This window comes from Cavia porcellus, unplaced genomic scaffold (genome assembly GCF_034190915.1).
Source record: "Cavia porcellus strain 051 isolate PalLab524CR breed Dunkin Hartley unplaced genomic scaffold, mCavPor4.1 scaffold_1, whole genome shotgun sequence".
Classification (NCBI taxonomy): Eukaryota; Metazoa; Chordata; class Mammalia; order Rodentia; family Caviidae; genus Cavia; species Cavia porcellus.
In genome coordinates this window covers 176399543-176418344 of record NW_026947484.1, presented here as the reverse complement: position 1 = coordinate 176418344, position 18802 = coordinate 176399543, and the positions used below count along the sequence as shown (strand labels likewise).

Below are 18802 nucleotides of genomic sequence, written 5' to 3'. Positions count from 1 at the left end.
GATTTTGTGATCCATTTTTGGAGCCTCCTACTTAAGATAGGAATTCAGTTATTTGATTTATGGACATGGGCTGACATTTCTAGTACAATTGAAGGTCACTATATTCCTAAACAGTAAGTCACCCTGTCCTTACTCTCATTTTCCTGGCACCTAACTCAAGTGTTGGCACAATCAGTATCTGGTAAGCTGAGTAACTTCTGTTAAAACAGGGGAATGGGGTGAATGGTGTGCTCTTCCCATCCCAATTCATGTTTAGTCTCTCTTCCAATAACTCTGATTTTGCCTGTACTGGAGACAAGGTATTTAAAGAAGTAATTAAAGTGAAAAACTGCTCATATGAGTGGTCCCTAAGCCCACTGTGACTGTTATGAGATTGGGACACAGACACAAACGGAGCAAAAACCATGAGAAAGTATAAGGAAAATATAACAGAGATCTACAAACCAAGGAGAGGGGCACTGGAAGAAATCAACACTACTTACTCCATCTTGGATTTCTAGCCTCTAGAACTATGTTTTAAAACATATTTTAAAAATTCCGATTTTCTTAAATTTATGATAGGACCGCCATCATAGATTTATGATGTCAATTAATTCAAATTCTGCAGTAGATAGGCAGTTTTTCTTTCAGTAGAAGTACTCCCACCATGTACTTAATGTCTTTATGATGATTTTGGTAGTTTTCAGAGTACCTACGTACCTTATTTAATCTTGTAGACCTTCAAATCAAAACGCTGGAAGCACTTGGCAGTACAGAACAGTGACAGCTGAATGTGACACAGAGCACCAGATAAAGTCACAGGGATTTGGATTCTGGTGTAGACTCCACAATCACTTTAAAATTTAATGGGATGATTTCTTGGGATCTTTTATGCATAAGGACTTGGTGATGATTATAAATCCTCTGCTATATAAACACTTCTCAATCAATTAATCAAATTACATATAAAAGCTTCACTTGGCCAGATGGTTATTTACCTTTTTCCAGTAAGAACATCTCTTATGCTAAAGCTGGGTGTGGTGTTGCATACCTGTTATCCCAATACTCTGGGACACTGGGAAAAGAGGGTTGTAGACTAAAACTCAAGTCTGAGAAACTTAGAGCCTATTTAAAAAAAAAAAAAAAAGTACTAGTTACCTACCTAGTGACATTTAGGAGTTAGGAAATTTTACATCTAGTAACCAGTAATGATTACCTAACATTTTTGTTCTATTAAAAATAAACTTCTACTTTAAGAGATCTTGGAATAAAACACCTAAATATGCCTAGAATGGACATGATGGCACATGCCTGCAACCCTAACACTTGGGGAGTTGAGTGGGGCAGGATGATCTTGAGCTCAAGTCCAGTCCTGGCTATCTAGCCAGCAACAAGAAAGACAAGACAAGACACAGGAGACAGGAATCAGGAGAGTGGTTGGTGAGGAAAGAAGGGGAATATGAGGGTGAAAAAGAATGAAAGATGGAAAGGGAAAGAAAAAAGGAAAAGAAAGGAGAAAAGGGCACACAAGCCACTTAAGACTCCTGTAATCCAGCAATTCTTTTTTTTTTTTTTTTTTATCGGTACAGGGATTGAACTCACCACCGTGCGCTTGCGCCACTGAGGTAAATCCCCAGCCCCTAATCCAGCAATTCTTTAAACAAGATGTGAAATATTTCTCTGAGCAAACACAATAGGTAGACAGTTGGTAACTATATCAACTTTTAACTAAAAAGAATGAAACTCAGTTTGAGACCACACTTTATGTCTTAAAGTGTGGGTATACTAATGCTATAGGGAAGCCAAAAGTTGAACCAAATTGGAAATAGCACTGCAATTCTAATTTGGCCTGGTACATACAGGAGACAGTGGCTGAAGGGGCGAAAAGAGGGGGTAAGGGGGAAGGTCCTGGAGGGGAAGGGAAGAGTAGAAGAGGAAGGACACATACTAACATGTATTTATAACCAAAGGGAGAATCAACCAAAAAGTGCATTATAAAAAGATTAGAAAAGCACTCTGCTCCTCAGAATAAGAATTACCTCTAAATTAAAAGAGCAACAGTTAATGTTTTGTTTTTAAAGTTGCTTGAATATGTGTTTATATTCTAACAAGCTGAGAAAGATTACTATAGAAAGAAGAAGAAAATACGACACCATTGGAATTACAGATAAGACAAGGGAAACCCAAAGTACATACGAGAACACAAAAAATTTAAGAGAGTACAGATGCTATGACATTTATTAAAAGGCATGCTACAATGCTACACTGTTAGGAAAAGAGATTAGAGATATCAAGTAATAGCAAATATACAAACTTAAGGAAAATGGAATATACTGTAGTGTACAGAAGCTTGAATTAACCATGCACTACGCATTTAGAAAATATGTTTTTAATATTTTATCTTCTCTTTGCATTTATAACATAATTCACTTCAACGATCACGGAATCCTTTTTTCCCCAATTCCACAAACCGTATTACAAATGAAAGCTGGTACTGCTGCTTATCAAAATATACAAGACAATTGATGTTTTATATAAAACCACTATATGTTAACTTGTTCCCAAAAACCTTTTTTTTTCTTTTTTTGGCCTTGTTAAAAAAAAGTTGTTACAAATATTTACAGCATTTTCTTTGTTAGATGAACATTCTGACAAACTGAAAAAGGGAATTTTATGAACAGACCACGTAAAACACAAGACAATGTCACAGGCTCCTAGCTGTGCTATTTTTTTTTTTTCTGAATACAGTACTGAAAATGCCCATCGAACTCTTGTCATCCTAATCCATTCTGTTCATGTTTAAACTCCCATTTTCTCTAAGTAGTCTATTCACCAATAGGAAATAGAAAGTAAAGGCCGCTTTGCACTGGGTCTTTCAGAAAGGAGCTTGGGGAAAATGCTTAGTAGAGGAGTTAAAACCAGAAGAGTCAGTCTTTGGTCAGAGCAATGAGGTGACATTTTGATATAAAATCTTGCCTGGTCAACAATCTTTGTAACTAGTAATTTCCAGATGTGGGATGAACTTGTGAAAGACCCGAGTAACAATGGAAATGAAAGAAAAAAAAAAAAAAAAAAAAAGAAGAAGGGCCACAGTATGATTTTTTTAATGACACCAAAAAATAGCTAATTAAATGTTATTACAACTACTTTATAAATCCAACAAGTGAAAAACAACAAAAAAATCCATTGACATTGTTAAGCTTGCCTTAAGCAGCTTTCAATTTATGACACCAAGGTCACTGAACCAGACAAATGTCCCTGTTCTCTGGAACATATACCTCAGGTTGCAAAAACGAAGGTGACTATCACAAAGATTTGGAGCAGTTCTGTTCCTGAACCAGCACAAGCTCTATAATGAATATTATGTGATAAAAGGCAAAAGTGTAACTGAGAATGCATTTATAGTTACAATTATTTGCTTGTATAACTAGTTTGTGGGGTAACATTCTCTTAAAACTACGCAGTACATAAATCTCCTGAAAACCAGAATACTGACTACCCCAGTCTCAAATAGGAAGAAAAGGTCAATTAAGACTATTGAAGAAGGCACACAGACTTTGGTCCTGTTTCGTTTTTCTCTTTTATAAAACCCCCCAAATTAGGATTTTAGTAATTTCTTACTTTTTAAACCATTCACAACTGTCAGAATTTGCTCTGAAAAAAGACCATGAGTAGTCTTATAGAAAACAACACAATTCCTTTCAAAGACAGCTGAGCTATACTTCAAAATTTTGTAAATCTAAATTGTATTTGTTATAGCACAAAAGTAGAATATTTAGATCTGGCAGTTTTATTCTCATTAGCAACATACTAAGACAAAGGAAAGGCTAAGAAAAATGCTTTATCCATAGTTGCTCTCTCTTTTTGGTTTAAAAATAGCAGTACACATTAGGTTTTCTAAAATGTTGATAGTTTGGTGAATAGTGACTCATCTGGGCCAAAGTGGGGAAAAAAAGACACATACTGTCAAGTTCGTCACATTTTTGTCCAAAAAATATTTAATGAAAATAGAAAAGAAACTTCATAACAATATATTCAAATATAGACAGTGATCTTATGACAAGGAGTATTTGAAAAGTTTCTACAAAACTGAACAAAGAGATAATGACAGCTAATTCTTCAACTGGAGCAGAACCTAGGATCAACATAGCAGGTGGGCCTAAAGAAACCCTGCTCTCTTGAGGAGTCGGGCAGGCGGAAATTTGGCTGTAAAAAATAAGTTCAAACATTGCTACAATTAACAGATGCTAATATTTAGACTTAAATAATTTATGGCATTCTGTAGGTGCTACAAGGTAATCCTGATATTCTCCAGTAAATTATCAATTAGGTCATTTTGCTACTTATATCTTATATAAAACATTTTACTACCATCCCAGTTATTCAAATCTTAAAACATTTTGGCATAGATTGCTACTATTAAATGTGTACTGCTATTTTTTAAAGTTCTGAATATATATACTTTGTGTAGAAGTCAAAATACTTCAAAAAGTGCTACACCAATATTCCTTAAAATAAAGTAAATAAAATTAGGATACTATGGCAAATCAACAGCAAAAATAAACCACTGCCTAGCAGATATTGAGTAAATGCATGCCAAAGTTTTTCCACCACCCTGATATGTTTAAATCTTTTTACAAAAACTATGCCAACACAAATACTGTAGACCTCTACAATTCAAACAGCGAAGAGCTCAATATGGACAACATCCATGTGCTATAGCTAATTTCAGACACAATCTGATGGCTTCAAACATGCTCTTTTAAAAACAAGACTATTCCACTTTTCCAAATCTTAATTTGGTTATTCTTTGTCAATAAATTAAAATGTATGTAATGTGCATATGTATATACAACATTAGAAGGACGCATGTATGTATATACACTTATTTATATACACACACAAGCGCAAACACACACGCGCACACACACATATCTACACAAATCCCTGAAAAGGATTCAAATGTTCTCTCTCAGATTTATTTAAAGGCCATCTCCTGCTTCAAAATTACATTCAAACACTATTATGATTTACCTTCTGCTATCAGTAACTTTTGCTACACTTATGCTGGATGTTATGAGAATCATGAATTAATAAATTACACAGTAATTCCCAAATCAAAGAAAATGAAGTAATCCAAATTTAACATGCCACTGAAAATTATAACAATGCCTGTGTAGAAGGAAATAAAAAACAGATTTGGGGAGGTTTCTCAATTTTTCCTTCCTCTTTCTCTAGTCATTGTGCAGCTAAAAATATATTTCAAAAGTGGAGGGGTAAAAATCTCAGCTGTGTAAATGATCATGCTTATCTATTCAACCAATAGTAAACTGATCCACTTGAAAAGTCAGTGTCATCTTTCCTATTTTACCAATTAACTGTTGCTCAGTGTTGACTGTTTATAATTCTTTCTTTTAATTTTTTGTAAGTCTTTTAATTTTTTGTAAAATTTCTATTATTAAAAACCTCCCTATGTTCAAATTAATGACTGGAATACAGCAGAAAGACTGAGATACTCTTTTTAAAGTTGAGATGAACCACTTAAAAAAATACAAAAAGTGTAAAAGGGGTGGATAAAGTTGATCCCTTTGATAAATTCATCTTAAAAAATCTGATCAAGCACTGAAGGAGTAATTAACAGAAATGGTTTGTTAAAAAGAAATAATTTTACATTATACAATCACTGAAGCAACATTAAAATGCACTCTTACATTCAACCCAAAATAGAAAAAGGAACATAGTATAAAAAATAACCCACCTTCTCATACTCCTAAGTATGTGAGCATTCAGTAAGTTACTTTAACAAAGAAAAGCAAGTTCTCACTTGAGTACTGAGAAGAACCAAGTAATCCTGAGACAAATTCTGATGGGCAATAATGATTAGACAAGATTCAGAAACTGAGATTGCATTCCACAGCCCCAAATTGGTGTGTGATAACTGGCAACAATCATTACCAGTCACAATGCAGAGGCCTACAAGTGTGCATTGAGTATTCCCCAAACTATTCACCCTTCCCTTCCCCATCTCTGCACCAAAGCACCAAAAATTGGAATAAAAACTATTACTTATTGAAAACCACTTGAAACTGCAATGAAAAAAACTTTAAAAATCCTTACCAAAACAGTGAAAGAGAAAACAAAATGCTCACCAAGCCCACAATATAGCTTTCAAGATATTTAGATAAAATTCTAACCTATTGTATCTTAAGCACATAATAAGGCACATAATAAGAAATTAAGTAAATACACAGTAATTCTGAATAAGTATTAGAGATTATAGTGGTACAAAAAACCCTTGAGATTAATTTTTTTCTAAAAGAAGACCTTACCAAAAATAACTTTTAAAAAATCTGTCAAACCATATGATAGACCTGAATATTTTCCATAAGACTGTAAACTTTTTTCTGAAAACAATTATAAAAAAGTAGTTTATAAGTAGGATTACTTTTTTCAAATTTTCCAATACCACATTTATATTACTCAACAAAAAGTGTCATTTTGAGATTTAAGACATGATTTTTCTAATAAAATTATTATTCTGATATCTTAATATATCCTAGTTCGATTTAACTTAATTTCCCTGGGCACAGTTGAGACACTTCATTGTACCAAATAGTCCTAAAAAGATAATGCATTATTTGAAGGAGTGTCATACAGTTAAAAAGGAAATTATAGAAAGAAAACATGCAATGTTTATAAATCTGCTTGTAATAAACTTTTCTTTATGTCTAACAATCATCAATGTACGGCAAATATTTGACATAATTTAAAAGTGAACATAATTTCCCACTGGGGTCAAACTTTTGAATCTTAAAGTTAAAAACTTGGTTTTAAGTGATTTAAATTACTTACATCAAGTAATTTTTTAAAAGTCCATATGTGAAGTACAAAGGAGTTTAGAAATGTTATGTAAGGCTGATTTGAACTCAAACTAAAATAGTCTGTCCTCTTAAAATCTAATTTAATGTGGGGAATTAAATTACCAAAAACACTTTTATCCTGCAGTTATACTTTCATAGAAACCACAGTAGAAAGGGAAACAAACTTCTGATTAGAAAATGGCAGGGGGAAAAAGAAAAGAAAAAGAATATCCCATGTTTTTAATACACTTGAATATTAAACTCCAAGTTATTTTTGTGAAAGAGGCAGAGTTGGTCTTGAGCTGCTTCAGTCTGTGTCTGAAGGTGTAACTGAAATTATGGTCCAGTTTTAGGAGAAAAATTCACAGAAAAGTCAGATAGTAGATTTTGAGAAGGAAACTCTGAGGTGGTGATTTTCTCCAAGATCATGATTATGAAGTTCAATGAGGGCCTGGATTGCTTCTTCCACAGATCCTAACTGAATGAGTGCCATTTTGCGATCTTTCCTGAAAATAGCATAAAAAGTATTTAGAATTAATTTTGTTTCCGTATTTCCTCCTTCCACCAGAAGACTTCATTTACAAAACATTTCAAACAATGTTAATGTGCCTCTTGCAAGCAAAGACTTACTGAAAGAATTTAAAAGCCTTCACTGAACACCCAGCCTCTGTGAAAAGGTTCTTCAGATCATCCATTGTAACAGAAGGGCTGTGAAAACATCAGAACATTAATTACATTAGCCTTAATTCTCAAATGAAGCAAAGATTAATTTGAGTCACCTCTAGATTATTTTGTAGTTGAACAGAATTACTGAGTCATGTAATAAAGACATGATTTGAAAATGGCTAGAAAGAGTCTTAGGACAGACAAATTACTTCAAACAATAGAATTTTGCCTTTTTTTTCTTAAAGGGGTGCTGCTCTACCACTAAGCTGTATTGTCAGCCACTTTTTTTTTTTTTTTTTTTGTCTTTTTCCTTTTTATCGGTACCGGGGATCGAACTCACGACTGCCTGCTTGCAAGGCAGGCACTTACGCCGCTGAGCTAAATCCCCAGCCCCCAGCCATTTTTATTTTGGTACAGTGCCTTGCTAAATTTCCCAGACTTCTCTTGAACTTGTGATTCTCTTATCTCAGCCTCCTAAGCAGCTGGGATTTAAAGTGTCTGCTGCTATACTGGGCCTGTCTCAATTTTGGCTAGACAGTGACAAGTGTAAAAAGGTAAAAAAAAAAATTTCTGTATATGCTCTTTTAAAGTGTTTACTATAGAACTGGCTCAGTAATTAACTAGTATTTCCAAAGTTACATCCCTAGCTCTGACTTTGTTATATTCTACAGTTCTACATTTTTAATTATTTTCAGGGTGATACTTTATGTGGATACGTGGTAGTCAGGTTCTAAGATGGTCCCAATTAACTTATGTCTCCAAAAGTGAATACAGAAACAGTGTACATACTTCCTAACCCTTAGGACAGCAAAGAAATGATGGTATTCTTCCTCAGATGACTCTACTCTTGCCTAGAGCTTCTTTATTTTGGGGCACTGTGCTGATAAATGAACCCAGGTACTTGTGCAGGTTATGAACATGATCTACCACTGAACTATATCATCATCACCAGACCTCCTTATCCAGCATTTTGACTGTAACCATTTGAGAGATCTCAGCCAAACCCACCAAGCTAAGCCATCTCTGGATTTCTGATTTGCATTAACAGTATTAAATAATGAATACTTACTATCTGTGTTACACTGATATATTTTGGAGTGATTTGTTATGTGGCAGCAGAAGACTAATACAGGGGTCTATAAAGAGGAGAGTCAACTGATAAAAAACTCATCTTCTCAAAACTGACTAGCAAGGATAGTGGTGAATGGTCACTGGCTAACAGAAAGATCAGAGGCCACATTCTTGCTTTGTTTTTGAGACATGGTCTTGGTGAGTAGCCTCAGGCTAACAAATTCATGGTGGTCCTCCTGTCTCAGCCTCCCCAGAGTCTGGATTACAGGCTTGTGCCACCATTCCAAACTTTTTTTTTTTTTTTTTTTTTAAAAAGATGAGATGTTGAATTTAGTTCATGGCTTCAGAGGTTTTAATCCAGGTCGGCTGGTTGCAAGACAGATCCATGACAGAAGGGATTGGTGGAGCAAAGCTGTTCATTGTACATGGCCCAGAAGAAGAGCTGGGTCAGTGCCCTTGAGCCCACACTGTACTCTTTGCTGAGCCGGTACATCACTTTGAGAAATTACATACTCTGAGTTTCTGTCCCATCAATAAAATGAAATTCATGATTTTACCTCAAAGATTATTACAGATAGTTCAGAGTACCTGAATTACAACTCTGTGCTACCACATCCAGCACCAAATTCTTACATTTAAATTATTTGATTTTTTTTTTTTGTAAGACAGGGTCTCGCTATGCAGTTCAGACTGGCCTTGAGCTCACTTTGTAGCCCAGGCTGGTCTCCAACTCGCAATGATCCTCCCACCTCAGCCTCCCACGTGCTGGTTTTACAGGCGTGAGCCACCACACCTGGCTCAAATTATTTGATTTTTACTGTTGGTCACATAAGAGTCATTACTGCTACCAAGTAATGAACATTTACATACCAATGCAATATTTCTGCAAACACTTACCTTTGTGCACTTTCATAACTGAGAGGCAGCTAGTTATTTTAGAAAATTTGAAAACACTGATTTTTTACTTAGTCTATAGATAGAATCTCCTTAAGATACAATGGCAAATAAGCCATCTTGTAAGAAATTTGTAACCAAAACAACTGCCAAGTTAGAATAATTTTAGAGTATTTACGTCTCCCAAACCATGAATTATTGATTACTAGTCACCTCAATCAATAACTTATTAGGTACATACGGAATGTTGGAAAGATGCAGCGTGGCTGATGGTGGAAAAATATTCTGGAAGTTTTTAGAGCCAGGTTTTTTAAAGCGATGCAAAGGACTATTGCTGAAATCCTTAGTCAGACCTTGGTCTTCCTGTCCCTCTCGAGGAAGCTGAACAGTTTGGTGTTTGGACAGTGTAGCACGGAGCACTTTTCCATAAAGCCTCTGACCACTCAGATGGTTCATAGCTACAGGAAGAAAATAAGTATCAAGATGGCTTCTCAGTAATATTAGATTAACTTACCAGAAATTATTTTCACTGAATTCTTTAAAATTGAGTCAGCTTCAGGGTTTTAAATTCATATTCTCTTAAGGGAATGCATTCAGTTACTTCATTTTATTGTATGAAATAATCAAAAAACAAAAACAACTAAACAAAAAATAACTACTCTCCAAGCAAGAGTGCTAGGAAGTGCCAGAATACCCAGAACATAACAAGCACTCGTGAAATCATTTTTGAATATATATTAGCTTTACCTTACTCTAGCATTTTTTTTCAAGAAATCTGAATAATAATATTTTAATAGCCACTTTAAAAGTGAAGGCTGTGTTAGTCGGGCGTGGTAACTCATGTCTGTAATCCCAGCACTTGAGAGGCTGAGGTGGGAGGATTGTTGTGAGTTCGAGACCCGCCCGGGCTACAAAGTGAGCTCAAGGCCAGCCTGAACTGCATAGTGAGACCTCGTCTCAAAAAGACAAAAAAAAAAAAAAAAAAAAAAAGTGAAGGCTGTGGAACTATATCTTCTTGTACCACCATTAGTACATTTGCTCAAACTTTTAATTTTCTAGAATTGTTGAGTGGCTTAGAAGTTAATGAACCTAACAAATGAAACAAAGTAAGTTATATCTATTAGTTAAAATTTAAATAAAGAAAACCTCAGAGTGAAACCTATAAATATTAACAATATTGCTCAAATAGATAAATGAACTTCAGACAAAAGAGTAATGAATATTTTTAAATCTTAAAGTATAAGCAAATGCAAATAATGAAGACTTTACCACAAGTAGTACTCTGAGAAAATGATATTGCTTCTAAAAACATGTGTGTTCATTTTGAAGGAAAGTTCACATACAAAAGGAACAGATTTGCATCATCACCACTACTCATTAGTACCTAGCTGGGCTTGATTTGCATCTGCCATCTGAACCAAGGCATTTTCCTTTTTATTAAACATTATCTTCACTCGATGTACATCACCATACACTCCTAATTAAAACAAAAAAAATTGTATTTAATGCCTGATTTTATAGTGTTTAATCAATTTTACTACATACCTGAAAGTTTCTTTTCTCATTATATATTATACCATGGCAATTTCAATACATATGCCTCCAAGTTCCAGATCTACTCAATTTTTCACTTCAATTTCCCATAAACACTTTAATGTTAGTATGTCCCAAAGTGATTTACCCCCTAGTCTTCTCCATTTCAAGTGTAACTAATTCTGTGCATAAATGACACTATCATCCAGTTACTCTACTTAGACCCCTGCAAGTCATCTTTGAATTTCTGTTTTACCTCAACTCAATCACTAGCACCCATCGATTCCATAATATACATGTATCTCACATTTCTCCACTTTTCTCTATCCTCACAATAGTAAATGCAACCATTTCAAGTAAAGATTATCAAAACGGCCTCCTAAATTTCTCATTTATATTCAGTTTTTCTGTATCAGTGCTCTCTGAAGTGTGTCTCCCATCCTAGCATATAAGCAAAATGAGTCACTGGGATATGCAAAGAATATAAAGCCCTTATCCAATACTGATCTGTTTACATAACCAGCATGAAAAAATTACATTTTACAAATTACATTTTAATTTTAAATCTATAGACGGAGTTATAGGCAGGATGTCCTACAATGGGAACATTCTAAGACAAAGCGGTAACAATCAAATATATAAGCACCACATAATAGTGGACCCAACTATATACAACAAATATTAACAGACATGAAAAATCTGCCAGTAACACAATTGTAACAGATCAACTAGATAAAAAAGTCAACAAAGAAATATCAAAACTGGGGCTGGGGATTTAGCTCAGCGGCATAAGCGCCTGCCTTGCAAGCAGGCAGTCGTGAGTTCGATCCCTGGTACTGATAAGAAAGAAAAAGACAAAAAAAAAAAAAAAGTAAAAAAAGAAATATCAAAACTGAACAAAAACCTGTGAACAAATGGACTTAGTAGATGTCTACAGAATGTTCCAACTACATCAGAATACATGTTCTCAGCGTTATGGTAGATATATTGTGTTAACTTGAGAAGTTTAGGAGTTTAACTAACACTCAGCAAGGAGCAGGGTTCTTACTTTGTAAATATCCTCATCCTGTGCAATAGGAGGACAAGGAGATTTTGTGAGTGCTACAGCAGCCCTGGAGAAGAGGTGATCTGTGTTCAATTTAAGGGTAGAAGAGAGCCTTGTTCTCCAACCCTTCTTGCTCTTGTTGCTTTGCTGTTTCTGGCTACCATGAAGTATTGCCCGTGTGCCATGCCACCTTGCCTTGGAGTCAACTGATTATAGACCGAAACCTCCACAAACTGTTAATTAAATAAACCTTTCTTTTTTAAATTTTGGATGTTGGGTATTTTGTCTTGCAACTAGAAAAAAGTAACCAAGGCAATTAGGAATCATTCTAATGAAGGAAGTAAAAGACCTTGTGTTGAAAACTATAGTACTCTGAAAAAGAGATTGAAAAGGATATCAGAAAATGTAAAGATACCCCTTTTTCTTGGGTAGGAAAAAAAATAACATAATGATAATGGTCATACTCCCAAAACTGCTAGGCAGATTTAATGCAATCCCAATCAAAATACCAACAGCATTCCTCACAGGAGTAGAGCAAGCAACCCTAAAATTCATTTGGAACCAGAAGAGACCTAGAACAGCAAACTAATTCTAGGCAACAAGGCAAGGCAGCGAACATCACAATCCCTGACTTGAAATTATCTATAGAGCTATTGTAATTTTTAAAAAAATCATAGTTCTGGCAAAACATACAAACAAACCAGATCTGAGGATCAATGGAACAGATTAGAAGATAAAGGAACAACTCCAAACACACTCAGACAATTTATCTTTGATAGCAGGGCCAAGCTGATTCACTGGAAGATACCTTCATTAACAAAAGGTGCTGGAAAGATTGGCTTGCTACATGCCAAAGGCTAGACCCATGTCTATCACCATGCACTAAGCTAAAGTCAAAAAGGATCAAAGATCTAAATATTAAGACAGAAACATTAAATCTGCTGGAAGATAGAATAGATAAAACTCTTGAAGACATTGGTGTAGGCAAAGATGAATAAAACTCCAATTACACAGGACCTGTCACAAAGAATCAACAACTGGGCTCTCATTAAAACATGTGCACAGCAAGAGAAGCCACCAACAGAGTGAAAAGACAACCCACAATGTGGGAAAAATTGTTTGATGCTGTTCCTCAGACAAACTATCAGGAACATATAAATAACTCAAAAATATTACACCTCCAAATTTAAAGAACCAATCCAAAAATGGGCATCTGAGATGAACATATGCTTCTTAGATGAAAAAACACAAATGGCAAATAAACAAGAAAAAATGTTTACATCATTTTAAGAGGTGTAAACTAAAACAACACTGAGATTCCATCGTACCCTGGAAAGAATGGTTATCACCAAGAAATCAAGCAATGCTGGAGGGGTTGTGGGGAAAAAGAAACTCTTGTCCATTGTTGGTGGAGGTATAGACTGGTACCACCACTGTGGAAACCAGTGTGGAGATTAGAGGTCCCGTTTGACCCAGATCTTCTCCTTCCTGGGCATCTTCCCAAAAGAATTAAAAACATCCTACCACAGCTATGTTTATAGCAGCACAATTTGTAATAACTAAATCTTGGAAACAACTCAATGCCTACCAACCGAGGAATGAATTAAAAAGGATATGGTCTTTTTATACAGTAGAGTACTACTCCTTCATAAAGGATAAACTTAAGACATTTATAGCTGAATGGATGACCTTAACATGATACTTTCTGGTGAAATAAATCAGACAAATGTGTAAATTTTGCATTGTCTCTCTGGCATGAAAAAGTACAAATAAGAATCAAAATGTATAACAGACATTATATAGTAACAAGAAATTGTTCAAAAAGAAAGGAGACCTAGAAAGGCAGAAGGGAAAGCAAGGAAGGGAAAAATGAGAAAAAAAGTATAAAATGGAAACAAAGCTTTATAACTAAGGAGGGGGTGGAGGAGGGTTCAAGAGAGGGGAAGGAAATGGAAAAAAGAGGAACTAAGATGTATTATGTATAGGTTCAAATTCTCTATGATGAATGTGATCACTATATATAGCAAATGGTACCAATAAGCTTTATAATAATTTTTAAAAGTGAAATACAGATCCCAGTGTGGTGGTACACACCGATAGTCCCAGACTTAGCTGAGGCAGAAGGATTTCTTTGAGTCTGAGATCAGCCTGGGCTACATAGTAGGCTTGAGGACAATCTGAATTATGTAGTGAAAGCTGGTCTCAAAAACAAAACAGATTCCTGGCACCAAAAATAAATAAACAAATTAAACCAAACCAAACCAAACCAAACCAAACCAAACCAAACCAAGCCAAGCCAAGCCAAGCCATATTATACATAAGAGCTACAGAAACAGCTCAAAGTATATTCAACCACTTAATCTTTGACAAAGGAGCCCAAAACATACCACTGTAGAGGAAAGAGCTTCTTTAATAAATGGTGATGGGGAAACTGACCATTCACATGCAGAGGATGGGAGTTCAAACCCATTTTCTCACCACATACTAAATTAAAATCAAAATGGATCAAAGGTCTAAATATTAAAACAGAAGCAATAACTGTAGGAAAACAATTGTAGGCATAAATATGCCAACCTCCTCCATTTTCTTTTTTTTTTCCTTTTTTCTTTAAAAAGCAGAAATATTTAGCTTATGTGAGCTACTTTTTAAGATTTAAAAAGAGGGGGACCTTTCAAGGCATACAAAGAAGAGGTGCTTATCTTGTGGGCAAGCATCTAATAGAATGAATCTAAAGATGAACAGCACGTTTAAAATTTAAAACAAAAAGACAACTATTTCAAATTTGCTGCTCTTCTCAGAAAGGACAAGTTCCTGGAGTAAGCATTCTGTTTTTTTTCTTATCTTTTTTCCCCTTTTGGTAGAGAATATTAAAACACAGTGCCTTTGTACTGAACTACCACCTCAGCCCTTTTTTGTGTATGGAGGCAGGAACTCACTAAAACTGCCAAGACTTGGCTTGAATTTGTGATTTTCCTGCCCATCCCCCCAGGACTCCACTAAAGTGCTGAGATTATAGCATATGTCACCATGCCTGGTTGAAGTAGACATTTTTTTAAAAACTAAGACCTACATATTTGTTGCTTTTGGTTTAGGGAACTAAACTCAAGACCTTCATTTGTCAAGCAGGTACTTTACCGTTCAGCTATATCCTCAGCCCCAATATGGTTTTTAAATGAGAAACAAATTTATTTATTAAAAAACAAATTTATTTTTAGAAAGACATGCTTTGGATAGGAGTGATACAAAAATATATTAACATAAGATTTTATTATTGAGAATTACTTAAATGCATCATCATTTAAAACTTTTACAATGACTCTATGAGGATTAGGGTTTTCTTAGTAATAATGAAGGATTTCTATGGGGTGATGGAAAAGGTCTAAATTATACTGTGGTGATGGTGTGGTATTGCACAGAGAATTACATGGTTGTAAACTATACTTCAAAAACACTTAAAAAAAAAAAAAAAAAAACCTATCACCAGTTGGGTGAGGTTGATGTTTCCCTATAATCCCAGCTATTTAGGAGGCTGAGGCCAAGCCTGAGCAATTTAGTAAGTAAGACCCTGTCTCAAAATAAAATTAAAAGGAGCTAGGGAGACTGTTCCATTGGGCTTCCGTGTACTAGGAAATCAGTCTCTCCACCCCACCCATTTCTCCTTGCCCTCTGTCTGCTAATATCTGTTAAAAATAAAAACAAAAAAACCAACCACATTTCTGCCTGCCAGACTCTTCCTCATTTTTTACAAGTCAGCTTAACATTTCTACTGGTTCCCTCAGGTTAGCACTCCCTACTTTTTGATCCCATTACAACATCTAGGTCTCCTGTTATAAAACTGTAATGTAATTATTTACTAAATTTCTTTTTAGTACTGGGAATTGAATTCACAACCTCACACTTGCCAGTCAGGTGCAGTGCAGCTAAGCTGTACCTCTGGCTCTACCTACTACATTTTATTCCCTGTCTATCCTCAGTGTCAAACACACAACTTGGTATACACAGGTAATCACTAAGTATCACTAACTGAATCAATGTGCTTAATTCATATATACAGATAACACTGAAAGTAACAAAAATGAACTTACCAAATAGGATAAAAAGTCCATGTGGTGTGATAAGCTGTTTGAAAAAGGATAATACAAAATAGAAATGTTAAAAAAATGAGTAAATTTTTTAAATAGATGTATCTATAATGCAATAACAGACTGTGTTTAAAACATCTTTAATATGCTTCTATAAGTAGTAGCAATGAATTTTAATAAAAATCCTTAAAACAAGCTTCAGAACTTTTAATTTGAATACAACCCTACATCAGAAATCACTATATCTTCTCAAAGACTACATGTAATACTTGACTCACATCAGGATTGAGATTGGTGACCAGGAGAACAGAATTTCCTGGGATACCACTTGCCCCAGGAATGGCCATTCTTCCAGTGATAGCAGAAGAGGTGAGTGCAAGCGGACCAAGGGCTCCAGGAACAGCTGGGACTGACAGACCTTTTAAAAACATCAAAAGCATTTCACATTCTAGTTATCTAGAGGATTTTAACACTTGATATATTAAAGCCAAAAAAATGAACAGAGTAAACATACAGAAGAAAATGTGTCAAGGCTACAAAAGGACAGAGAGAGCCAGTTCCTGTCTCACGGAGTCAGGTGAAGCAGATTTCCTTATCTGTTAACATTATCATTTACACATACTCTTTTGGGGGGGGGGTACCAGGCATAGAACTCACAACCTCGCGTTTACCAGGCAGGTGTTAAATCCTCAGCCCTCATTCATACACATTCTTACTGTTCATGCCATACTTTCCAGAGTGTTTTTCAAAAAAGCTATCAGGTTTCTCAGAGAGTCTAGTAACTACAAGCATACTCTCTATTCTGAACTGATATACTTTAGCATCTTTTTATTAAGTGGATGTAATTTCCATACTGCCTTCTATCATAAAATGAGATAATGTGTTTTTAACAGTCACAAACATGTGTACGGGGTAATGCTACATAACAGCCTATATGGGAAAAAGATTTTATAACTCTGTAAGTGCTATGTCAATACTATTATGACCAACAAGATTTACAGAATTCAATATTCTTTTATAGCAAAAATTTTTCAGAGGTCTCCTATAGATCTAATGTAATTAATGAAATTTCTATAATACTGAAGTAGTGACACTATATTAAAAGCACACTTACCCCAAAGTCCTACTGTTTGTGTCTCAGCTTTAATACTACCTAAGGTAAAATCTCTAGTTTATGTAAAATAAAGTTTCATGTTCTGGTTTACGGTCCTTAATTTATCAATTTTTTAAATTCAACATTTTTATGTCTGACCACTTTCTTATGTATCACATCATTAAACTGTAATGTTTCAAATTCTATTCTACCTGACAATTTCAGAAAGACATTACCATCATTTGGATTGTTGCACTTTAAAAAACTGTGTAGATCACATTCTCAGGCAGAACACTTTTTCCATGAAATCCATATCCAGTAGCCCTTTTTACATGACCCTTTTTCCCATGCCCTTCCAACCCAACCCTGCAACTGCTGTTACTGCCTGTAGGGCAGCTATGTATCACAGCTAGGAACCTTCTATGCCTTAAGGTCTTACCAAGTCAGGAGCCTCTTTACTCACATTTTTTAATCTTCCTAAATATCTATTATTGTGTTTAATACAGTGTATTAAAAGAGACACTTAAAGTGAGGGAAAACATTACTGCTTGTACATGCTTATTAATTCAATTTTGAGGAGTTTCAAATTAATACTATGCTTACTTTATAATACCTAATGAGATAGACAATTCTTTTTAAGGAAACAGGAGGCATTACAGTAACCATTGTTGAAAACCTTGTACTCCTGTTCTTTTTTTTTTTGTCTTTTTCATTTTTATCGGTACTGATGATCGAACTCACGACCGCCTGCTTGCAAGGCAGGTGCTTATGCCGCTGAGCTAAATCCCCAGCCCCTTGTACTCTGTTCTTACATCATGTACTATGTCTATCCTTGGTTTTGACTGACAGCTTTGTTTTGCCATATTTGACTTTATTCTCTTCCAAAAAAAAAAATAATAAGAACTAAGGAGTAATAAAACCCAAAATGTGTAAATTTTGTTGTAAAAAAGAGAGGGAAAAAAAGTGCTCTAAAGGATACAACTGCAAGTGTGTTTAGGAGTGTTAAATAGCTGACCATATTAATGTTTTTGGTTGGATCATTGAACACAACTGTTTGCAGTCTCTCTGTTTGAATGTTCACTTTGTATGCTTTGATACTGTGACTTGAGCAACTATCTCTAAGATTATAATGTGTAATCTATTAACTGGTGATTTCTTACTGTTTTTTTTTTTTTTTGTAGTTCTGTATTACTTGTACCCTTACATCGCTTTGTTTTGTTTTTTCTCTTTTTCCTTTTAAATAAAATTTAAAAAATTAATACTATGCTTCTAACTGACCACATTGAATAGTGACTTACAGATATAAAATGTATTAATCACCTTACACACAAAAAAACTAAGACTTTTACTCTCTTCATACCAATCTTTCCTATTTATTTAACTCTACATAAGGTCATGTGTGCCAATGGCAAGCAAATGATGCAGAGCATACAGTGCAATTATTGGGAGTTCAAACTGGTGCCAGAGATAATTATTCATTAATATAAGGAAGCTATATACCACACAAGTTGAGATGCCTAAATGTTTCTATTGTAAATACTTAGAATTTTTTATTTTTCAACTTAGTAAGTTCCTAGAA

General features: G+C 34.8%; 1 protein-coding gene across 9 annotated transcripts in view; it reads right to left on the bottom strand.

Annotated features, from left to right (window-relative positions):
* Positions 1 to 2189: 2189 nt before the first annotated feature.
* Positions 2190 to 18802, bottom strand: part of Ptbp3 (polypyrimidine tract binding protein 3) — a 97910-nt gene continuing 81297 nt past the window's right edge. For all 9 annotated transcript variants that reach the window (XM_063260745.1, XM_063260748.1, XM_063260750.1 and 6 more), the window contains 6 exons: positions 16409 to 16548; positions 16134 to 16167; positions 10855 to 10947; positions 9712 to 9928; positions 7470 to 7547; positions 2190 to 7345 (listed from right to left, as the gene is read on the bottom strand). In XM_063260745.1, coding sequence (XP_063116815.1) covers positions 7213 to 7345; positions 7470 to 7547; positions 9712 to 9928; positions 10855 to 10947; positions 16134 to 16167; positions 16409 to 16548 — 695 coding nt within the window. In that variant the 3' untranslated portion in view covers positions 2190 to 7212. The remainder of the gene's footprint in view (positions 7346 to 7469; positions 7548 to 9711; positions 9929 to 10854; positions 10948 to 16133; positions 16168 to 16408; positions 16549 to 18802) is intronic.